The sequence below is a fragment of the Bos indicus x Bos taurus genome, chromosome 23, assembly GCF_003369695.1.
Source record: "Bos indicus x Bos taurus breed Angus x Brahman F1 hybrid chromosome 23, Bos_hybrid_MaternalHap_v2.0, whole genome shotgun sequence".
NCBI classification, from domain to species: domain Eukaryota; kingdom Metazoa; phylum Chordata; class Mammalia; order Artiodactyla; family Bovidae; genus Bos; species Bos indicus x Bos taurus.
The window spans coordinates 11,819,743-11,844,570 of record NC_040098.1 but is presented as its reverse complement, the minus strand read 5'-3'; the positions used below and the strand labels follow the sequence as shown (position 1 = coordinate 11,844,570).

Sequence of the window (24,828 nt, the reverse complement as noted above, 5' to 3'; positions counted from 1 at the left end):
GGCTTCTTGCTCCCCCTGGCGGCCAGTTCTTCCCTCTCGGTCTTCTTCAGTCCTTGCTGGCTGTCTCTTTGTGAGTCAACAATTACTCTCTGCCAGACATTACAAAGGGAGAGGGCAATGGCACCCCACTCCGTACTCTTGCCTGAGAAATCCCATGGATGGAGGAGTCTGGTAGGCTGCAGTCCATAGGGTCGCTAAGAGTTGGACATGACTGAGCGACTTCACTTTCACGCATTGGAGAAGGAAATGGCAACCCACTCCAGTGTTCTTGCCTGGAGAATCCCAGAGACGGGGGAGCCTGGTGGGCTGCTGTCTATGGGGTCGCACAGAGTCGGACACGACTGAAGCGACTTAGCAGCAGCAGCAGACATTACAAAGGACTTTATATTCGTGAAACTGCTTAAACAACCTTCATTTACCCTCTTACTAACCTACCTGAAGTTTATGGAAAGGTTAAATTGCTCGAGATTACACTGGAAACTCGCTCTGTTCAGATTCTGATCTGGAACATGCCCTGCGTGAATGTTGAACTGAACTGGATAAGGCATGCCTGCTTAGTCATGTCTGACACTCTGCGACCCCATAGCCTGTAGCCCTCCAGGCTCCTCTGTTCATGGAATTCTCCAGGCAAGAATACTGGAGTGAGTTGCCATTTCCTACTCCAGGGGATCTTCCTGACCTTGGGATTGAACTCGTGTCTCCTGCATTGCTGGCTGATTCTTTACCACTATGCTACCTGGGAAGCCCAACTGCATAAGGACGTGGTCCCTAACATAGGTTATTGACAGTCTACTTGGTGAGAAGAAAATCTGAGACAAGCATTTAGACAGCGATGGAATGTGGCACCAAATTAAAGATCAGGAAGAGAGAAGGAGAGTCTACTACAGATAGGATGAGTAGAGAGGAGACGAACAAGGGAGATTGGGTGAAGTTTGGTAAAGCATTGCAAGGAAAAAGACTAGCTTGGGCAGAAGTCTGAAAGTGGGAATGCTGATTCCACATATAAGGCTTGGATAATAAAATAGTCCAAAATCTGACTGGAGAAGTCAGTGAGTGGTCAATGATGAAGGGCCTTCAAGCTCAGGCCAAGTGATTTGGGATTATAATAGGCAGAGAAACCATTTAATACTTCATGGCAATATCATAGTATTTCAGATGAGGGCTTTGGCTGCTGTGTGTAAAATGGATTACTAGAGGGAAACCAAAGGGCAGGGAAGCTCCAGCAAAGGAGCTTCTGAAATAATCCTGGTGTTAAAGGTCTGAAACAGCAGTGGGAATGGGAAGAAAGGAATACAATTTGGGAACCTTTGGAAAAAAGAGTTGACATTGTTTGATGATGTGTCATTTACAGGGAGCAGAGATAAAGAGGATGATCCTTAGGATTCCAGCTCAAAAAATGATGTTATAGTTTTGGATTATGTTGTTCTAATTATGATGTTATAATTTTTAATAAGGGATATTTATTCAGAAGACACATTAAACTTAGATACAGAATAAATGAAGTAAGTACAAGCTGCAATCTAATAGTGAACTTAGAACAGGAATCTAGGCCTCTTTGTCAACTCTGCCATGAAGCCACTGGCACCTAATGTTCTCTTGGGAATAAAAAGTCCAACCAAAGCTGAGCCTCTTGAGTAAGGATTTTGGAATGAGCCAGCAAGGTACTGTCTTATGCTTCTGTTAAACCCCAGTGCATCCTCACCATGCCCTAAGCCTCCCAAGATATGTAGTAAGGAACTACATAAGGTCCAGAGAAAGGAAACTCAGATAACAGACTGGACCAACAATGAAAACTTTCTCATCCAGCTCAAAGGCCATAACGAGGGCACAAACACAAGACTGCAGGAAGTGTAAATTAATTATACCTTACATTAGCACAGCTTTCATCAGTCTAAAATGTAATTTTCTTTTCAAAAAAATAATTTTATTCATTTATTTATGGCTGTGCACAGGCTTTTCCCTAGTTGAAGAGCAGGGGCTACTCTGCGTTGCAGTGCGTGCACTTCTCAATGCGGTGGCTTCCCTTGTTGCGGTGCATGGGCTCTAGGCGCACAGGTTTCAGTAGTTGTGGTTCCCAGGCTCTAGAGCACAGGCTCAGGATTGTGGCACACGGGCTTAGTTAGTGAAGTTAGTTAAGGTGGTGCGTGGGGTCTTTCTGCAACAGGGATTGAACCTTTGTCTGCAGCATTCCAAGCGGATTGTTTACCACTGAGCCACCAGAGGTAAACATTTAGGGAAGCCCCTAAAATGTAATTTTCTGTTTATTATTCATTCAATGAAACTCGAGCATCCTATGTTCAGTCCTCTGCGAGGAGGACACAAAGATGAACAAGGCTCAGTTATTCTCTCAAGGAGCGCACTGTCTAGTTTGACCTTTACGATCTTGTATGCCCTTATTCCTGCTTGGCAATTAAGGAAACTGGGATTGAACTGTGGTCAAGAGCACAGGATCCCAGCTCTGGTACTTTGAGCAAGTTATCTCTGTAAGTCTCAGTTTCCTCAAAGTAAAAGGGGGAATAGTGATATCTACTTCTTGTGGGTTTGAAGATTAAGTGTTGTCAAAAGCTCAAAAATAAGCTACAAGGATATATTGCAGAGCACAGAGAATATGGCCAATATTTTATAATAACTATAAATGGAGTATAACCTCTACAAATTGTGAATGAGGAAATTTTCAAGTGTGAGTTCCATTTGTGTTTGATTTTTAACGATGTGAAAGTACACAATAGTGCTTACTGGATGCCTGGTATAAAGTAAGCATTCATTTAACTGCCATTATCAAGTGGTGTGCAAAGCATTTACAGTATGTTCACTGATCCCATTTCTTTCTTGTCCTCCCTCCAAACTTCCTCTCATTGTCTTTGATAATGTGTAAACACTCCTAACAACCTTGGACTACCATCTATCCCAGCCACAGTCACTCTAATCCTTGCTTCTAGCCCTGACCTATTTGATCTTCATTCTCCTAGCTTTCCCTTCCTTTATCTCTGACTTTCTTCCCAGTCCTTCCCTCTTCCCTCTCCCCAGACACTTTGCCTTTGGAGACTAAGTTTGATTTGCTTTATGGCTATGGGGCTATGGACCTGTTGTTGTTTAGTACCTAAGCCATGTCCAAGTCTTTTGGGACTCCATGGACCATAGATCAGGCTCCTCTGTCCATGGGATTTCCCAAGCAAGAATACTGGAGTCGGTTGCATTTCCTTTTCCAGGGGATCTTCCTGACCCAGGGATCTAACCTGTGTCTCCTGCATTGGCAGGTGGATTCTTTACCACTGAGCCACTTGGGAAGCCTGGCTATGGACATATGTCATTTACCTGCTGAGTCTCAGTTTTCACATCTGAAAAATGGGAATAACATCAATTTTACAGGGCTGTTTTGCGGAGTAGATAATATAATAATGTCCAAGTGCTATGTAAATGTACAGCGCTTTACATTAGTGTTAGTTTCTGGCAGCTCTCATCTCTATCCCCTTCCGTTCTCTTCCTCTTCTTGGGTCTCAGCACTATTGTGGGACTAAGAAATTCTTCCAAACGTAAGGTTAGGCTTTAACTCTATTAGAAGTGCAGATTTGCCGGTCGGTCACACCCCACCCCATGCCTAAACGAACCAATCAGAGAGTCCATAGAATGGCGCGGTCTCTCTCCACTCGGAGATCACCTCCAATGGAGCTTGGCACTTTTCTCCGTCCTAGGAGACAGCTTGCTTTAGCCTCACGCTCTAGATTCTCGGCCTTGGAGGTGCGGGTTGGGGTGGGGGTCTTTCCTCTGCCTGGTCTCAAATCCCCCCAATTTTGGCATCTCTCGAGTTGAACGGCGGGAACCGGAAGCCGGTTGCAGCAGCCGCGGGTCCCGGCGAATCGACGCCGGAAGTAGCGATCGCCTCGGGAGTTTTCCGCCAGCTTCGCCATGGCGGCGATTCCTCCAGACTCTTGGCAGCCGCCCAACGTGTACCTGGAGACCAGGTGAGGGTCCGGCCTCCGGGGCTGGGCTGGTGGAGGCGACGCGGAGTTTCAGGCTTAGCCGCGGGGCTGCGTTCCGGGCTCGCGCCTTCGGAAGGCCAGCCTCCTCGTGGAGGGGCGGTAGTGAGGGCCGCCTTGGGGCTGAGTGGGGACCGCCACTGCCCGCGTCCGAGCTGCACACCCACTTGCGCTGTTAGCGACAGCGGCCCGAGTGCCCGCCTTCTACCCCTCGGTTCATTCATCCTTCATTCAACCAGCGCGCGTTCAGTCTACAGGCCAGGGACGTGGGATCGGAGGGTCAGAGGTGGATGAAACAGCCTTGCCTTTAGAAGCTTACAGTATAGTGAAGGAGACAGACATGTAAATATTAAGGGTTGTAAGTAGGTCCGTTATTTACACAGATTTTTAGGAGAACACAGGAAGAAGCGCATTCATTCCCTCCTGTCAAAGTGATAGTATTGAGCACCAAACAGCGAGTGCCATGTCCCCTGTGTGTAGCATCACGTTTAGTTTACTCCTCTTAGCAACTCAGATCATGTAGGTACTATTCCACCTTCTCTCTAGTTTTAGCAGGGGAAATGTCAAAATTTACAGAGTAAACTGCTTGATTAGTCTTGTAGCTAGTAAAGTAGGGGAGTCTCATTTGGAGTCTGATCTGTTTGCCTGCTGCGCTAGGTTCTTTAGCCCCATTCATTCCATTGCCTCTTTGGAAAAAGTTAAAAGAGATCTTTCCGAAGTAGGACAAATAACCTTAAGTAATTTCTTACTGCTCCAGCAATATAAAATTCAAATTTTGTGGTCTCTCCTTCAAAGGTGATTTTTTTCATCACATATTTGCCTACCTCTCTCCGCCTACAGTCTTCCATTTGCACATCAATAAGCCAGAGTCCAGCCATTGTCTTTCTGCCTTCCTCTTGCTTGTGCTGCTTTCCTTCAGAGCACAGTTCTCTCAGATGCTGTTTTTGTCCCCTGGCCATCTTGCCTATCTTCTTACAAGGGAAAATTCTACTTTTTCTGGTCAACTTGAAAGTATGTAATTTCTCAACTACCTGTTTTTTTTTTCTTCTTCTAGTTACAGAATAAATGAAAATTTAAATTCAAGCAGTTGTAGAAGTGTATACAGTAAGAAGTGACAGCCACTCCTGTCTGTAAACACACTACTAATAGTTTGAGAAGACCCTGATGCTGGGAAAGATTGAGGGCAGAAGGAGAAGGGGACGACAGAGGATTGAGATGGTTGGATGGCATCACCGACTCAATGGACATGAGTTTGGGTGAACTCTGGGAGTTAGTGATGGACAGGGAGGTCTGGCGTGCTGCAGTCCATGGGGGTCGCAAAGAGTTGGACACGAATGAGTGACTGAACTGAACTGATGTTGGATGATCTGCAGATCTTTTTCTCTGTACAAAAAGACATCTCTTTTATGTTCTATATTTAAACAATAATAAGACCGTATGATCATACTGTATGTTTTTTTTCTGTAATTTGCATGTAATACATGCAGCCTTCTGTATGGATATTTCATATTTTAGTCATTCCCTCTATGAAGGACATTTAAATTCCTTCTCATTTTTTTGTTAGGACAATTACTGGAATAAACAGCTTTGCACCTATTATATCCTCAAGCACTTTTGTAAGTTTTCACATAGAGTAGAAACTTTAGAAGTTGAAATTGCTGCCAAAAGGTATGCACATTCCAGATTTGTATAGGTTATTTTCTGATTGCTGTTCCAAAAAGTTATTCCCTGTATTTTAAAAGTATCCACCAGAATGTTCCTCTGTAAGAGGAAAAGCACTTAGAACCATGTCTTGCACAGAGTAACTGTTAATCTATGTTAAATGTTAAGAGTGTAAATGAATTGCCACTAGAAAGGCTTTTAGAAAGCTATGTTCTAGCACATACCACATTTATTTATAGAGTCCTTATACTGCGCTTCACACTAGGTATTTAGGCTATACAGAGTTGACTCAATTCTTACATTCTTGGAGCTTGAAGTCTAAGTGAGAGATGAAATGGAGGTAGATGAATGAAATTAAGATAGGAAAGCACCTGTCTTAAATCTCATTTGTTCCTTAGCCACTTTTCAGGGGGAAAAGTGCTCATCACATTGTTGTTGCTCAGTCATGTCTGACTCTTTGCAATCCCATGGACTGCAGCATGCCTGGCATCCCTGTCCTTCACTGTCTCCTGGAGTTTGCTCAGGTTTGGGACAAGGTTTGAAGTAATCAGGTTAGGTTGCCTTTGTTGCACCTTGATACACACAAATTGTACTTTTTTTTTTTTCCATTAATTTTTTTACAAATTTATATGGCCCAAAAATCACTGAAAGCCTTTCTGTCTCTCATTTACTCAGTTTCCACCTCATCCCCAGAAACTTGTGCTGTGTGCTGTGCTTAGTCACTCAGTCGTGTCTGACTCTTTGTGACCCCATGGACTATAGCCTGCCGGGCCCCTCTGTCCATGGGGATTCTCCAGGCAAGAGTACTGTTGTGGGTTGTTGTGCCTTCCTCCAGGGGACCTTCCCAACCCAGGGATCGAACCCAGCTCTCCCGCATTACAAGCGGATTCTTTACCATCTGAGCCACCAGGGAAGCCCATGAATGCTGAAGTGGGTAGCCTATCCTTTCTCCAGGGGATCTTCCTCACCCAGGAATGGAACTAGGGTCTCCTGCATTGCAGGTGGATTCTTTACCAGCTGAGCTGCCAGGGGAGCCCCCAGAAACTTAGGTATATGTAAATAAATGTGAATTCCCAATATTTTAATATCCAACTTAAATAAAGTTATAAACTGGGTGTAAGATTTTTCTCCCTAATTTAGGGGTTGGTTATATTGGTTTCCAATGATCCGTGATTTGTTGTGTATAAGGCATTAGGATTTTTAGTTCTCCATGGTTACTTTGCTTGAAAGAAGGACCAGAAGCCCCAGCATGTTTTCCTCAAAGGAGATGTCTGTGTTTATGTTATTTGCATTGTGTTGTTTTCCTTTGCTGAGCATGAAATCTGATCTTTATCATCATTTCATGACTCAATAAGCTTGCAAATGAAGACTTGTGGAGTGGTCCCATAACGTTCCTGTGTGCCATGACCTTGTTCTTGACTGGAGCTCTACTGTCCTCTTCCCCTGCAGCATGGGGATCATCGTGCTGGAGCTGTACTGGAAGCATGCTCCAAAGACCTGTAAGAACTTCGCTGAATTGGCTCGTCGAGGTTACTACAATGGCACCAAATTCCACAGAATCATCAAAGACTTTATGATCCAGGGAGGTGACCCAACAGGGACAGGTACAGTTAAGTCAGTGATAGTTTCTGAAATCTCATCCTGTTTATAACTGGGTATATGGCAACCAGAGCTCTCTTCCAAGTATCAGGGCCTGGGTTAGTTGATTCTGGCGACCACTTCTGCCCTTGCTACCACACACTCTTCCCCAAACACACGCATATGACGAGAAACCAGTCTTGACTCTTGAGCTTTACAGAGTTTCTCATAACTTGTATGTATTGCTTACTAAGAGCAAATAATATCTGCCTGAATTGTAGTAAGTAGCTCATGTGGTAAAGAATCCACCAGCAATGCAGGAGACCGCAGTTCCATTCCTGGGTCAGGAAGATCCCCTGGAGAAGGGATAGGCTACCCACTCCAGTATTCATGGGCTTCCCTGGTGGCTCAGATGGTAGAGTCCACCTGCAGTGCGCGGGAGACCTAAGTTCAATCCCTGGGTTGGGAAGGTCCACTGGAGAAGGGCATGACAACCCACTCCAGTATTCTTGCCTGAAGAATCCCCATGGACAGAGAGGCCTGGTGGGTTGTAATCCATGAGGTCGCAAAGAGTTGAACACAACTGAGCGACTAAGCACACAGTCTGGATAATCAGAAGAAAGATATTTGCAGCGTTTTAAGGAAAAGAAAATAGTGGATTCTTTGATGCACTCATTTAAAAAATATTGAGTACCTACCTTGTGCCAGATCTGAGTTCGAGGGACATGGCTCAGAATAAAGGGAAAAAACCCTCCTGCTCCCAATAAAGCAGGAAAAGGATTCGGTGATAGGATTTTAGTGGAAAAGTCAGGGAAGTCCTGTCTGAGAAGGTGTGGTTGGAACAGGAATCTGAAGGAAGTGAGGGAATGAACCTTGTTATTGAGAGAAGAACATTCCAGTAGGTCCAGAGGCTGTGAGGTGGGAGTCCCTGTAGGAGATCAATTGGGACCTTGTAGGGCATAGTAGTAGAGACTTCGGGTGTTATTCTGAATAAGAGGGGAGCCATTAGAAGGTTTTGAGCAAAAGAGTGACACAATCTGACTTATTCTTTTAAAAGATCACTGAATTCTGTTTGGAGAATAGAGATGGGGCAAGAGTGAGAGCTGGGAGCCAGTTAGAAAGCAGCTGTCGTCAGCCAGTCTCGATGTGGCTGGGACTCACGTGATAATAGAGATGGTGGTGAGAAGTGACTGGATTCAGGTTATGTTTTGATAGAAACAGAGCCAGTGGAATTTGCTGAGGTTGGAAAGAGGGAGGGGCAAGTGGGTGAGAGGAAGAGATGGTTAGGGATGACTTTAAGGTTCTTGACTTGAGTTTAGTAAAATGGGAAAGCGGAGAGAACAGCATGTTTGGATGTGGACCAAGAATTTGGTTTGGGTTTTGGCCACTATGTTTGAAAGACTTGTCAGATCTTCTGTAGAATAAGTAATGGGATATGAGTGTGGAGTTCATGGAAAGGTCTAGGATCGAGGTACGAATTCGGGAGTTACCATCATTTAGGTGGAATTTATTACTGAAATCGGTAGATGCCAGCATTTATACCTTTCAAGGGCCCTTGCCTCTCAATCTGCATTTTCTCTGCTGATTCCTACTCCTGCTCTTTTCCCTTTAAGTCAGCTTGGGTCTCTCTGTGGCAGCTTTTTTCCCGTCTTTTTCTTCTTTGTCATTCTTAATTGTCCTTTGTTTATCCTTTATGACTAAGAGGCATTTTATTTTTTTGATATATATGGACACACTTCAAAATACAGAATATAAAAGAAAGTAGAAAAAAAGAACCAAAAAATCAGTCATAAGGGGGAATTTCCTGCTGGTACAGTGGTTTGGACTCCGTGCCTCCATCTCAGGGGCTTGGGTTTGATCCCTGGTTGGGGAGCTAAGATCCTGCAAGCCGCGCAATGTGGTCAAAACAAGAAAAATCACTCATAAGGATACCTCCTAAGGATCCCTAACCACCGTTAGCTATTTCCCCCAGTATCCTACCTCTCAGAAATAATGAACATTAGCTTTTGGTGACCATTATTCTAGACATCTTGCATTTTGGATACCTAGTTAAAAGGATGGAGCGCCAGCTAGATGGAAATAATTTTAAGAGAATTAGGCTATGTTATGAATACTGTTGTCTTTTAAAGAAAAAGTGTTGTATTTAATTTTGTATCTATTTAACAGAAAAGTTGACTTCTTGCTCTGAAAGATGAGGCAATTATACCTAAATTTCTACCCATTCCTATTGTTTAGGGAAAACTTAGTTTTGTCTACCTCCTGTGTTGGGAAAAACTCAGTTCTACCCTCCTGGGCTTCTCCTTTACTTTTATGTGCTCGCACAGAACACTTTACTTCTTACACTTCTGGTCACCAAATATATGGAGTTTTTCTCCCCACATCAAGCAATTCCTTGGACACCAGCTGTGTTTGATTAATTTGCTAGAGCAGGCCACAGAACTCGGGGAAACATAAGTGCTTACTTACCAGTTTATTAAAGGATATGACAAAGAATACAGATGAACAGAGATGCTTCAGGTGAGATCTGGAAGGGTGCTGGAGATTGGAACTTCTGTCCTTGAGGAGTTGGGGTGCATCACCCTCCCAATGTGGATGTGTTCGTCTGCTTTGAAGCTCTCTAAAGCCTATACTACTGGGATTTTATGGAGGCTTCCTCCTGTGGGCATGATCAAGTATTAGCTCCATTTCTAGGCTTTCTCCTTCCCTCTCTGGAGAAGGGGCTAGGGCAGACACTGATAATTCTAACTTCTAATTATGACTTGGTCTTTCTGGCGACCAGCCCCCATCCAGGAGCCCCCCAGAGTCACCTCATTGAAACAAAAGATGGTCTTCGTGCTCTTATCACTTAGGAATTTATAAAGGTTTCAAGAGCTGTCTGTTAGGGACAGGGTCAAAGACCAAATGTTAGAACAAGAAATACTCTTAGTGTTCTTATCACTTGGGAAATTACAAGGGTTTTAGAAGCCTTGTGCCAGGAACCGGGGGCAGGTATCTATATTTTTTTCCGTTATCTCACATCTGTCCTCCCTCCTTTGCTCCCAATTTTGTGTTAGTTTTGTTTTTCCTTATCAGAGTTTAGAGCGTTTTCTATACTGCACCCATGAGTCCTTCAGTTACAGAGTGGGTTTACATTTTCAGAGGGTTCAGCGCTCACCACTAGGCTTTTCTATTTGTAAGTACTAGAAGGCAGAAATGGCTTTTATTGCAAGGGCTGGAGGGTGTTATATTTTTTAATTCAATCATGTTTAACAATTTCTTCCAGTTAAAAAAAGACCATGACTATGTACACTTGGGCCAGACAAATTCCCTCAGATTTTTGCAGACAATTCTGCTCCATTGCCTTCTGGTTTAGAACATAGCTGTGGAAAATACTGAGGCCAGATTTGCTCCTTCCTTCAATACAGGGAAACATTTTTTTTGTATTTCTGAATATTTTCTCTTTTATACTTACTGGATTTTCTATTTCATGGAACTGGTTTTTCTTTGCTTCATCACCTCCACCTTCCGTATCTGTCACATTTCTTCTGAGTAAGTGAGGTGATGTTTTTCTATTTTTTCCTGCACCCGCTGAAATAATCTCAGACCTTTACTCTGGCTTATTCAATTTTGAGTCATGTCTGTTCTGTTCTTTACTGCTCTGACTTATTTATTAGTGTTGTCTTCGTGTCATTTGGCTCTCAAACTTTGCAGAGAACTTGCTCTGCAATCTTTTCACCGTATCCTGTTGATTTATATTACCTTGTCTTTGAGCTCTTGTTTTGTTGAATTTTTCTTACTGTTGAAGCGTCTGTAGCTGCGACAGCCACGAAGAAGCCCTTCTTGGGTCATATTTTCTCCCTCCTTCCGTTTGTTGTGTATGTTCGCACAGTCTCCGTGCCACTTCTTGTCGCCTTATCCATGCTTAGTGTCGGAACCTGCACTGAGCTTACCTTTTATTCGCTTGGGTACAGTGTAAGTGGACTCTCTTTGTCACTGTCCCCACCTATGTGGGACCAGCTACCTTTCCCATACCAAATACTCGGTTGCCAACTTCTGCTCTATCTTCCCAGACTCCATGCTAGTGGTGTCCTTCTGCCCTGGGCCCTGGGCAGCCCTTGAGTGTAGCTGGAGCCAATGAAGAAGCCTCATACCATTTATCGTTCTCAGCTGTGTTTCCACAACAGAAGATAAATTAGCAAGAGAATAGCCTACAAATTCATTTCATATAAGTTGTGCATGACATTTCCTTTACAAGGAAATGGAGACCTGAAAAGGTCTGAGCGTTTCTATGCAAGCGTTGATTGAGTGGAAAGTTGTGGGAAGATGTTACCGGACAGAAGTGGGTATGAGTATGAGCTCAGTGTAGTAAACTAGGGGAGACGTAGCAAGGCTTGTTCATTCAGATTTCTCTTGATGTCCTTCTTTCTTGGAGGTAGGAATGTTCCGTTCCTCTGGGTGTACGAAGGGTGTCTCTCACTTGAGGGTCTTTATGCCCACTTCAGGGGAAGGTAAGAAAGTCCTTCCTGTACATGCTATTTCTCAGATTCCTTCAACTTGAAATATTCAGTATGGAACCTTACTTTGGAGTAGTGTATCCTAATCCCCAATCATGGCCCTGTGTTCCTCCTGCCCACTAAGGTGGCCGTTGCTGGTAGCCTGACCGCCACCGCTAAATGCCTGTGGTGTGTGGGGTTCTCCTTAACTTCTTCAGGGCTATTCACCTACTCCCCTTGTTGGCTTCACAGAATTGGAGGGCATGTGTAATAATTCTCTGGGTGACGTGCCTCCTTTCCTGATTTCTCCTTTTAAGGAGTACAGGAAGAAGAATCTCTTAATTCTTTCCTTGACTGACTTTTCAGAATCTTTGGAATAAGATTGTCTCTCTTTTCCAATTTGGTTTTTGCTGATGAATTTTTGACTTGGAAAGAGATTGAATTTTGGGGGTTTGCTTCATCCGTTATTGGAGGGGGCAGAGTCTAATTCTGCTTCACTCCACTTTCTTAGTCTGAAAATGCCCTGTCAACACGTTGATGTACTTCTTTCCTGTCTTCCTTCTCTCCTTTGTTATGAGATAAAATTTTAATTTATAACACCAGTAGAACTGAGAGTGTCCTTGATTAGTGTACAAGAATTGGAAGTGACTCAGATGTGAGTGCTCATATCAGAGCTTCCCAATATTTCTATACTTGGTTCTCAATCCTTCATAATGTCACACACATTTCCCTGATGTAATTTTAATGAAATTGAATCACTCAAAAGATTTCCAAATAATTGCATCCAACCTCAAGTATAGTGAGTAGTTGAGCTAAGCCTGCTGGCAGGCCTGTGACGGAAGGCAAGCAGGAATTGGGCCCTCCTGGGTCCTGAGTATGGACTGCTAGCTGATTAGGTAACACAAGATATGCTGCACGTGGCATCCTGAGCTCCTCAGCAGGTCAATGAATCATTTCCATCCCCAACTGTCCCTCAGTCTGGCTTCTCTGTAACTATACTTTGCATGATCTTTCTGATACACCTTTGCCAGATGTTTTCTGAGTTCGGCTATCTTTGACCTCCTGTTCATTTTAAACCATCTTTTTCTTTTAAATCTCCCTTACTGTAATAATGCTGTGTGGAAAGCGCGCTTAGCCCTCTGAATGTCTCCTGTGGCTTGTCTGCTGACCTCTTGTCTCCCCTCCCTGTGTGACCTGGCTCCCGTCAAGCTCTGCTTTCACTCTTCCCGCTCTGCACTTGGCCTCATGGTGCTCGCCGGCTGCCGTGATTGCGCTGATTAACTACACGCTGATTATGCTGTGCATCGCCCTCACTGATTTCATCTCACCTCTTAGTAGCTCCAGGAACACCTGAAATGTAAAGTGTTGAACAGCAAGCTCATTGTTACTTTTATTCATTTGATGAATGTTTGGTAAGAGTCTGCGGGGTATCCTGTACTATTCCAAGGTCTGTGAGGAGTATTTAAACATTAGAAGCCAAGGCATTTTTCTCTTCCTTGCAGAGCTCCCTGCCCTGCCAGGAAGACAAGGTACTCGTTATAAGAAACAACAGGAAAGTAATAACATGGAGGCTTCCCTCATAGCTCAGTTGGTAAAGAATCCGCCTGCAGTGCAGGAGACCCCGGTTCAAATCCTGGGTTGGGAAGATCCGCTGGAGAAGGGATAGGCTACCCACTCCAGTCATCTTGGGCTTCTCTTGCAGCTCAGCTGGTAAAGAATCCACCTGTAATGTGGGAGACCTGGGTTTGATCCCTGAGTTAGGAAGATCCCCCGGAGAAGGGAACAGCTATCCACTCCATTATTCTGGCCTGGAGAATTCCATGGACCGTATGTCCAAGGGGTTGCAAAGAGTTGGACACAACTGAGTGACTCACTTTCAGAAAGTAATAATACAATAAATATGCACATTCATGGTTATACGCTTTCAGTTATCTATAGAACATAGGTTGGAATAATTCATAATAAGAGAAAAGTACAGTGGAAGTGGGACTGGAATGGGATGGAAGCATATTTTGAGGTGAGCCTTAAAGGAAATGTAGAATTTTAACTCTTGAGAGGACAGGGAAGGGCATTTTAGATTTCAGAATGAATGCAAAGAGGAGGCGCAAGGGAAAGAGGCCTCTGGGGTGTGAGGGAGAGCTGTCACCCCGGCATCGTGTCTCGCACTGGGACTGGCGGTGACGCAGCCCAACTACCTCTCCACACCCAGGACAGATGCCGGAAATGTGATTTCTAAGGCCCCTGAACTGTGTGTTTAAGGGATAGTAAGGGAGGACCAGTTAGGGACAGAGTGCAGAGTAGTAGGAGAGAGAGTGGGGTTTAGATCAGGCCAGTTCATGGAGATTCACAGACAGAAGTTCAGGTTTGATCCAGCATCATCGGGGACCATTTGGGATGCTTTGTAAGGAAAGTATGTGAGGACATTTAATCCACCCGTGGTCCGTGGCAAGGTAATGTAGTGTTGGGGTGAACAGAGGGTTGTGGAGCCTGGTGGGCTTGGGGTTGAATCTTGGCTTCACATGAACACTTCTTAATTGTAGACAAGTTATGTAACCTCGCTGAGCTTCTTATCTGTAAATGGGGAGTGTGGTTATATGTACCTCATGGGGTTATTGTGAGTAGTAAATGAGCAGATGTTTGGAAAATGGTTAGCGCAGACTTGATACAAAATACGAGCGCAGAAACATACGGTTTTTATTATTCATTTTGGTTATTAATTCATTTAACAAATGTCTGTTGGACTCCAGGCATTATTTTAAGAGCTGGGGATACAGTAATGACTAAGAAAGCCCTTGTGAAACTCATTCTAGTAGGAGAGAGTGAACAAATAAGTACATGTAGAAAAAAACGATGGATAAGGGGTAGAGCAGGGATTCTCAGTCTTGGCATCACTGACATGCTGGGCAGGGCAGTTCTTTGTTGTGGGAGTGTCCTGTGCCTTGTAGGATGTTTAGCTGCTTCCTGGACCTCTACCCCCAGATGCCAGTAGAATCCCTCAGTGTGATAAGCAAAAGTATCTGCACGTATTGTTCAGTGTCCCCAGGGGGCAGAGTGTTGCCTGGTTGAGAACCACTGGGATATGGAGAGAGGTGGTATTGTGGATAGTGTGATTAAGGAAGACCTCTGGGAGGTTATGTGAGTGGAGCTCTGGGTGAAGTAAAGTAGTGCGCCGTGAGACTGTCAGGGCCGGGCCATCCAGAGGGAGCAGCAGTCAGAAGCCTCAGTGCAGTGTGCTCTGCAAGAACAGCAGAGGCTGGTGTGGCTGGAGCAGGTGGCGAGGGCGAGAGTGGCGGGGGGCCCTGGAAAGTGTTGTAAGTTGTTGTGAAGACTTTGCATTTTGTCCTAAGTGTGGAGAAGTGTCACTGGAGGATTTTGAGCAGAGGTCTGCCATGATCAGACTTATTTTAAAAGGATCCCCCTGAGTTCCACTTGGAGGATAGACTAGTGAGGAAAGCTGGAGGCAGGGAGGCCAGTTAGATGGTTTCATTGTTGTCAAAGCTAAAGCTTGTGGTTTGGACTACGGTGATAGCGGTTCCCTGGGTGCTGGTCCTCTGGGAAGCACATGCCTGGATAGAGTTAGGAGGTCAAGAGATTTAATGGGGTAACACCTGTGAAAGATAAAGGGGTGAGGGAGCAAGGACTGGAAAGAGAAGTCGTCACGTAACAATGCAGGTCTAACATCTGTGACAGAGGAGAAGGAAGCAGAGAAGGGAAGCAGAGGAAAGTGAAGAGCTGCAGTAAAGGTGGGATATCAGGAAGGGCGGCAGCAGCTATGAGACGCTGCTCGCAGATCAGGCAGGGTGAGGCCTGACGACTGACTGTTGGACTTAATGACGACGTAGTGGTACCGACGACCTTGACAAGAGCCGTCTCCACGGAGTGGTGAAGGCAAGCATCTGGATGGAGAGCATCAAGAGGCCGGAGAAGGGGGGTGGAGTTTTTCTGGGAATTGATGCAGAGACATAGGGGGAAACTTGGAGACAGTGTTTGTTACTGTTGCCGTTTTTCCAAAATGGGAAATAGTAATACCATGCTTTTATGCTGATAGGAATGATGTACTAGAAAGTTGATATAGGACAGCGGAACATCGGAGTTGCAGAGTTTTTTAAAGGTGAATGGGCTTGATTGGTGTGTGGTGGTAGGATAATCATTTGGACAGTTTGAGTGTATTAATAACGGAAGAGGGAAAGTAAACAGGTAGAGATATAGGAAGGAAAGAGAATTTGGTGGTGAAAATATGTGCAAGTTCTCATCTTTTTCTCAGTGAAATAAGAAGCAAAGTTACCCACAAAGAGCAAGGAGCAGCCGGGGAGTAATGGAGGTTTGAAGACGAACTAGAATAAGCTCAGGCAGACTGACTCCCAAGGTGGATCATGATCTACAGTCACCTCTCACAGAAGATGTTCAGATTGCCTCAAAGGGGGCTCATCATCACTGATGCCGCTCTGTGTGCTTCATGTTATATATCACATGGTTTATATATCACATGCATGCTCTCATTTAATTCTTGTAACAGTCCTATGAAATGTATGAAATATAATTCTATGAAATATAATTTCTACTACTATTCCTGTTTTACAGACAAGGAAACTGAGGCTTAGAGAGGGTAAGTGTCTTGCTTAAGGTTGCACAACTAGTCTGCGGTGAAGTGGGACCCAGAATCCAGATCTCTTTGACCCCAAAGGCAGGTGAGCCTGAGAGGACTCTTATCTTAAGAACGTAAAGCTTCTTGGGAACTGTAGTGTCATTTGCTGTGTTAGATCTGGTATCTGGCATTTGCCCTGGCAATCCACTAGCAGCCCCACTAGTCAGCTTCCCCTTCCTACTGTTAACTAACCAAGTGGTTGTATCAGTTTCGGATCCTTTTGGCTGCAAGTAACAGAAAACCACGGAGGCTTTGTTTTTTTCATGTGACAGTATGTCTGGAGTTAAGCAGTTGTGGGCATTGGTTCCCCTGCCCAGTGGAGTTGTCAGGGATCCAGGCTTGCTGGATCCACTCCTCCATTCTTAGTGCTTTGGCCTTTGGTACCAAACTTGTCTTATGGTTGCAAGATGGCTGCCGTTGCTGCTGACATCACCTCTGCTTTCCAAGGAGGAAGATGAGAGACAGAGGAGTCTCCCTTTTTGTCAGGAAAGCTGTAGCTTTCTTAGAAGCTCTATTCAGTGGCTTCCGTATACGTTAGTAAGTCAGAACTGGGTCATCTGGTCACCCCTAGCTGCAAAAGGGACTGGTCAGTACCTGCCTTTTTTGTCTCTGAGGTTGAGGCAGGCTGTGGAGAAGGGGTTGGAAATGCTCAGAAGACAGCTTCAGTATCTGTTAGAGGCTTCCTTGCTGAAAGAGAGGCTTTGATTGGATTGTGGTTAGTCACCTTCTCGTGTCAAATGCCCCAAGCAGAGCTTTCACACGGGCCTCCTAATGAGTAAACTGGCTGACCTTTGGCTGCTTTAGGGCTGGATATTGATCCATGATCCCATCAGCTATGGGAGAGGTGGGGACAGGTAGCACCAAGTTTGGTGATCTTTGTGTGGGAGACCACTCTGCATGTCTCAGATGCCACTTCAGTTCATCTTGAGAGGTTTCTGTAGTCGGTGAGGAGCAGGAGGAACAGACATCAGAGGACTTTTGGGAATAAGAAAGGATTTATGTTTTGTTAGTTTTAAGAAACAGAAAGCACAGGTCATATGGAAACAGTTTAAGGAATTTCAACTGCAAAAAAATTCTTTGTGCCAGAAGATCCCATTAAAAGAGTGAAAAAAGTAAACTGGAAAAAAATACTTGCAAAAGCATTCACTGACAAAGGATCAGTATCTAGAATAATCCTACTAGTGAAAAAAAAAAATATACACACACACACATTGTAAAATGTCAGACCACTCAGTTGAAATGTGGCTATTGACAGAGGAGGAAAGCTAAATAACCACTAAACATGAAATTTTGCATAGCTCCAGGGAAACGCAGTTTAAAACACGAGAGCTGACACACATTAGAAAGCCTGGCAAAAGGACCTCAGGCAGTGAGAGTGAGAGCACTAGGGGGTGGTGCACATTGGGGCCACATCTGACAAGATAGTTGGGGAAATGTAGTAACGGTGAAACGCTCATAACCTGTGAGCCTGCACGTCCCCCAGTGAGGTATCATCCCTGAACACTCCTGTACTTGTGTTCGGGAGACAGTAGAAGAATGGTTATTGCAGCATAGTTTATGATAGCAAAAACATGGGCAAGATCCTAAATATCCATCGCCATGAGAAAAGATAAGATTGCAGTGTAATCAGAGCTGCCTGGAACAAAATGGATGAATATCACTTACAGTGTGAGCCAAAAAAAGCTAATTGCAGAAGAATATATAAAGTATTGGAGAAGGAAATGGCAACCCACTCCAGTATTCTTGCCTGGAGAATCCCATGGACAGAGGAGCCTGGTGGGCTACAGTCCATGGGGTCGCACAGGGTCGGACATGGCTGAGCGACTTAGCATAGCACATTTATATAAACTTAAGAGCATGCAAACAACAGTATCCTTGTTTAGGGATGCAGACAATATGTAGTAGAAAAGAAAATGCACAGAAATTACAAATTCCTGGTCAGAATAGTATCTGAGAGGAAAGTGAGCCCACAGCCCTTGTTAGCTCTTGGGGAATAGCGGAGTTGAGAGAGGGAAATGGGGTGGGGGGGGTGTGCTTGGGGTCTTTGGGTCTGAAACCGTCTGGTGTCATTTCAGGAAGTTCCAAAGAGTTCCCAGTACCACAGTTCTTTACATCTCAGCATGGAAAGAATTCAGTGAGAGGCAAAGAGATATAGATAAGTGATTTATTAGAATAGGACGCTTGTGTGGTTTACAGGTGGGCAGGCGAGGGGTTGCCACGTCCTGAGAACTTGCTAGGCTACAGTTTTATAATCAAAGGAAAAGCGGGGAGCCAGGGGAAGAACTTTTTTTGTCTTTTCTGAGTAGACGTTATGTTTCTATCATCAGTTCCTCCTCCAGGTTGCATAGGAAAGTTTTTCATCCCTATATGGTCAAGTTAGGTCCACAAATTACTGTGCATTTTATGTGTACAGAGAGCATGTCCTGGGGCTCATTAACTTACTGAGATTACTGGGCAGGATGTGGGGCTAATGCCACTGTTGTTTGGGGGCAGGTCTCATGCTTCTAAGCAAGCCTGCTCTTTATCGTTAACTTGCAGGGGTCTCCCATGTTCTACTTAGAGTCCCCTAATGGGGTTAATTACTTAATCACCTACTTTGTCCCTTTACTCTGTCCCTATCAGACTCCCGTATTTTCTTTCTTTTTTCTTTTTCTTTTTATTTATTTGGCTACACCAGGTCTTAGTTGCGGCATGCAAACCCTCAATTGCACATTCTCAAATGTGGGGATCTAGTTCCCTGAACAGGGATTTGAACCTGTGCCTCCTGCATTGGGAGTGAGGAGTCTAGCCACTGGACCTCCAGGGGAGTTCCTGCACACTTTTATTCCTTGAGAGGAGGGTGCACAGTTGTTTGTCATATTACTCTCTGTATTATGTCTGAAATATTACATATTTTGAGTAAATATGTGAAAGAGAGGACTGAAGAGTGAAAGAACTTGGAGAGTAGAGTGTGGAAACAGGCCTGTGCTTGTGCCAGAGGAGCCCACAGTGCATTTTGACCGCAGAGCTTCCTAGTTGTTGGCTTTGTTTGTGATCATTGACCTGTTGTGCTCTTGCACCAGACAACTCTTTAATTACTCCTGTCCTCCTACCGTCTCTGCCCTATTCCACATGCCCAAAGGAATGCTTTGATTGGAATTATTTGTCTTTCTGACATTTTGCTGCAAACCCTACTGAACTGAATTAAGTTATGAAAAGATAACATTATGACTAAACTGTCTTCATGGCCCGAAGTACTTGTCAAACTATGTACTGGTCAAACTATGCCTAGTGAGTAAAAAGGGGCCTCTAGGCCCTTTCTTCTCATCTCCTGGTTGCTTAAACTCCAGGCTTCATCTACGAGGCTCTGGCAGTCCTTGACTTGCAGAGATCATACTTCCGAGCTGCTGAACTTCACCCTCAGCTTGCTCATTCAAGCCCTGGGGGTAGGGCTTGACCTGGATTTGTCCCCATAGCCCTGTTTCTCCTCTTTCATCTTCAGCCCTAGCCCTGCAGCTAACCCCCCTACCTTCACCCCAGGCTCAAGCAGGAACCTTGACCCTGTAGTCAGAGGGAATGTATTGGTTATATAAATGCTGTTTGGAGGTATACTGACAAGATGGGATTTTTGGAATGAATTTTTACATAGTTTGGTAGCTCAGTAATTTTCCAGAAGCTTAGGTAGCCTGGGCCAGGTGGGAGGTTTCCCCAACTCTGTTAAGATTCACCCCCATGCCTCTTTACATGAGAACAGTGTTTCCTTCCTGAACCAGGGGCTGTGACAGGCTCCCTGTGGTGGAGCATCCTAAAAGATAAAGCAAAGGATTTTTTTTTTTTTTACCATGGAAACATCTTAGCAGGGCCCAGGGCTCTCTGGGGGTGGACATGGTGCTTTAACATGCTACTTTCACAGCAGGCTGTAAAAGAAAGTGAGCTCCCTGCCTCTGGCCAGTTTCCTGGCTGCCAGGCAAGCAGAATAAGCTGGTAAAATCCACTGTTCACTTTGTTTCAGGATGTTTTGTCTTGACTGGTCAACTTGAAAGTGAAAGTCACTCAGTCATGTAAGACTCTTTGTGACCCCAGGACTGTACAGTCCATGGGATTCTCCAGGCCAGAATACTGGAGTGGGTAGCCTTTTTCTTCTCCAGGAGATCTTCCCAACCCAGGGATTGAACCCAGACCTCCCACATTGCAGACAGATTCTTTACCAGCCGAGCCACAAGGGAAGCCCAAGAGTACTGGAGTGGGTAGCCTATCGCTTCTCCAGCAGATCTTCCCAAACCCAGGAATTGGACCAGGGTTTCCTGCATTGCAGGTGGATTCTTTACCAGCTAAGCTATCAGGAAAGCCCCGAGAAGCCAAAATAGTTCAACAAGGCATATGGTTGACTAAATAATTAATTAGGAAAGTTATCTCCTATTAGGACATTTTTTCCTGTGGTAAATTCTTATTTAATATATCATTTTTTTCTAACAATAAACCTGGGTGCCCAGCATAGCAAGAGTATGGACTGTTGTATCAATAATATAAATAATGTGGTGGTGGTTACCAGCAAATTGTTCCCAGTGCCATGTTTCTTCATATCCTCCTTATGTTGTAGCCACATGTTCCGGGAAACAAACTCACTCAGAAAGACAATGCAGATAGTGGAGTGCAGTTTGTTACACCGGCGGGCCCAAGGCAGAGTCTCCTCTTAGCCGAGGACCCCGACCAGTTTTTGTGAAAACTTTATATACCCTAAGTGTACTTGTTCAAACCCACCTCCCCAAATTCCTTGAAACTAGTCTGGACAAGGTAAAAGAGAGATACGATCAAAGTTAACCCATGATTTATGTGTCACAAGACTAGATAAACAGTGGATATTTATCAATAGCCCTGTGGTCATATCCCTATAAACATAATGGAATTTACCACTTTGTTCTGTTACAGAGATAATTAGCATATTCTTTTAGGCAATGGAGAGTCCAAGTACAAGTCTTGAGGCTCTTTTATCCGGGGGTCTGATTTTCCATTGGTATGCCGTTTTTATAGACACTGGGCACAGAGTTCAGAGTCCACTGGGAGGGTGACCATGCGTGTAGCCTAATGTTCGCAGCCTGGCCTGAGATGGAGTCCAGCTCTGCCTGTCTCCTCCTTCACTTACAGTATGTGGCCTGTCCTCTTAAAGAATTCTGCTTACTGTAATATTATTATTTTCTGCCACATTGCCACTTAGCACTGTCCCTTTTTCTCCTTAAGCTAGTTATCTGACTTAAATGATTCTTTTTCCCCTTCATCTAGGTTAAGGATAGTGAATAGGTTTCAATTCTTATGCCATCTCTGATCCATTGAAAATAGCTGTCTGGAGTTGTGGGTGGGTACAGATTCAGAGGCCAATCTGAGCTCTGCAGGGAAAAATGCTGATTAATTAGCAATGTCTGTGACGGGCACAGGCTTAGGTCTTAGACCACTCCTGTCTGAAGTACTCATAAAAATGTAAAAAATTAAGAAAGCTCTTAACACGTCAAGTCATGAATGGTGGTTATTGTAGATTGTTAGATTCAGGAGAATTTGCTATTCCTTTGATAATGATCTATGTTTTCTGTATTTTGACAGTGAACATGTATTACTTTAATAAGCAGGAAAAAAAAACCAGTGTTATTTTGAAGAGAAACGTCCTACCTAAATGAAACTGGTGATTTGAATGTGCTGTGTCAGTGCTTGATTCTGCTGCTGGGCTGTGTGGTTGCAGTGTACTTGGCGGGCGGCTGGGTGTGCACGGTGATCTTCCTTTCCCGTACTCCAAACAATCTTTTGGCCCTGGACCGTAGTTCTTGTTGTGTGGTGGGATGTGAGACTGACTGACTGGTTTCCCATCTTCTAACTGGCAGGTCGAGGTGGTGCGTCTATCTATGGCAAGCAGTTTGAAGATGAACTTCATCCAGACTTGAAATTCACAGGTAAGTGTACGATCTGGCTGGACTGGGTAGGAAGAGGGAGTGGATTTTAAAAGCTCACTCTTTTGGCAGTGATTCAGGGTGACTGCCTGACGCCATGGCGTGGTGCCATGTAGCTGCCCAGCTGCAGCGCCCCGAAGAGCTCTGGCCGATTAGAGAAAGCGGCGCCTCTCAGAGTCCTGAGTGATTCAGAGCACTGGTCTTGAGTGATCTCAGTTCTCACTGCTTGTTGAATGTTGCAAGAAAGCAAAAGATTCTGCAAAGAAGCAGGAGACCTTCCTGGATTTTTGAGGGGAATTGAGAACCTGGTCCAGCAGTTAGCAGGGATCATGATGGATATAAGCTGAGGAATAGGTGAAGACAGGGCTTCCCTGTGGGCTCAGAGGGTAAAGTGTCTGCCTGCAATGAGGGAGACCTGGGTTTGATCCTCGGGTCAGGAAGATCCCCTGGAGAAGGAAATGGCAACGCGCTCCAGTACTCTTGCCTGGAAAATTCCATGGATGGAGGAGTCTGGTAGGCTATAGTCCATGGGATTGCAAAGAATCGCACATGACTGGGCAGCTTCACTTCAGGTGAAAACAAGGAAGAGGAGGCCATTGGGGTAGTCCAGTTGTCAGTCTCTGTGCGAGAGTAGAGAGCCTGCCCTGAGGGCAAGATTGTCCAGTTGGGTGCTTGGTGTGGCTTCTTTCTATCCCTAGGCTGGTATAGCAGGTCCAGGCTGGAGTGTCAGGGTTACTCATACTCTTTCCTCTTCCTTTTTGCCACCAGGGGCTGGAATTCTCGCGATGGCCAATGCAGGGCCTGACACCAACGGCAGCCAGTTCTTTGTGACCCTGGCTCCCACCCAGTGGCTTGATGGCAAGCATACCATTTTTGGCCGTGTGTGTCAGGGTATAGGCATGGTGAATCGAGTTGGAATGGTGGAAACAAACTCCCAGGACCGCCCCGTGGACGATGTGAAGATCATTAAGGCATACCCTTCCGGGTAGACTTGCTGCCCTCTCGGCCACACCCTGGTCTTCGGAGATGGCCCCAACAAACCAGTTTGCAGATGACCTAGAATGACTCATAACTCTAAACTTCATTTTGGCCTTGCAAATCTGAGGCACTGAGGAGGCCTGGGGTCTTGGGTGAGTTAGAGATGGAAGTATATTTTGATCAGATGCTTCTTTTCTCTTCCCCAGTGCCTGCGTTGACTGAGCATTTGCAGAATGCTCTTACACGATCTTTCACAGATAGCTGCTCACTGCACATGACCCACACTGCTCCTTCTCGTGTGTGTCTGCTTTATGTACTTCAAACAAAGTGAAGCCAACTCTGTCATTTCGCAGTGCCTAACAACCTCTTGTAGAAATTTATATTCTGGCCTACACTGCAGTCTTTAGTGGCTGACAGCCATAGAATTCAAAACCAAGTAGTGTCTATCAGCCTTCTTAACTGTGTGCGCCCCCTATTTCGTCTCTTGCATTTGTTCTTCCAGGGATTGTATGCATCTCTGTATATATTTTTCCTCTCAGAACATCAACACTGCTGTTTCTGACACTTAGACATCCCACGCAAAGCCACTTTGAATTTTTGCCAAATGAAAAATGCATCCAACAATCAAGTTTCTAAGAAGGTGTCAAGTGGGGAATGATAATGTGTAATAATCGAGAAATGAATTTATTAAAAAGAAGCAGGCGCATTGACCATTTTTTCTCCAGGAAGGAGTAGAAATCTGTAGTGAGCATAAAGGCAGACTGAGTTCTCTTTAAAAAAGCAGTATTCTCATAAAGGAGAAGCACCACTTAAGTTTTTTTAAACTAAGACTTAAGAGAAATTAGGTAAGAGAGTTTATATATATATTTTTAATCTTTGTAGTTTTTTTTAAGGAGGGAGTGGTGAGGGAAAGGAAGTTAATACCTATGGAATGCATAGAAACTTCCAAAATAAAATGCCATTGATGGTTGAAATCACTGCTGTAGTCTGATCTTAAACATTGTACGAGGTTCTAACAGCCATTCGGACCTCTGAATCATCTCAAGTAGTATTTATTGTAGGACTGATCTTTAGGCTTTCATATCATTTTAGGTTTGAGGATCTCTAGTAGATTTCTGCCATCCAAGAGGAGGTTTGACTTTTAAATGGAGGTACCAGAGAAGGAAGTTAAGTGATGTCGACCAGCATTTCTGAGTGAGGGGGACGCCCCTGTGGATTAACCACGTGGATGTGCTGAGATACCTGAACCATTAGGTGAACTTGCAGGAGATACACCCACGTGTCATCATGAACTCAGGGGCAATGTGTGATGTGGTATTTGCTTTCTTAAATGGATAGCTCCTTGACTGAAAGAGGATTATAGCTTAAATGTTCCTCCTGATCCCTCTCTGATTTTGGAAATGGTGATTTACTTTATGGAATGGCCAAACAAGGTTCTGTTCCTCAGGCTTTCCCCATGCACATCTTTCTCTTTTCTCTCAATGACAAGAAAGCAAAACCCAATAACAAACTATGTAAATGACTCTGTAACCTCCCAGAGATGGTTTTAGGGTACAGAATTCTATTGTAGAAAAGTAGAAATACATTTCTTTCAGCTTGGA

The 24,828-nt window shown here is 44.5% G+C and overlaps 1 protein-coding gene across 1 annotated transcript; it reads left to right on the top strand.

The window, feature by feature from the left end:
* Positions 1 to 3,629: 3,629 nt before the first annotated feature.
* PPIL1 (peptidylprolyl isomerase like 1) lies at positions 3,630 to 24,828 on the top strand. The gene is made up of 4 exons (XM_027524404.1): positions 3,630 to 3,962; positions 7,089 to 7,243; positions 22,184 to 22,252; positions 23,018 to 24,828. Exons 1-4 carry the CDS (start codon positions 3,907 to 3,909, stop codon positions 23,236 to 23,238), a joined length of 501 nt encoding a protein of 166 aa, XP_027380205.1. The 5' UTR covers positions 3,630 to 3,906; the 3' UTR covers positions 23,239 to 24,828.

Coding starts and splice junctions, on each gene's coding strand:
- PPIL1 (XM_027524404.1), top strand. CDS start 3,907: ATGGCGGCGATTCCTCCAGACTCTTGGCAGCCGCCCAACGTGTACCTG. Junction 3,963..7,088: donor AACGTGTACCTGGAGACCAG/GTGAGGGTCCGG, acceptor CTTCCCCTGCAG/CATGGGGATCATCGTGCTGG. Junction 22,253..23,017: donor TCCAGACTTGAAATTCACAG/GTAAGTGTACGA, acceptor TTTTGCCACCAG/GGGCTGGAATTCTCGCGATG.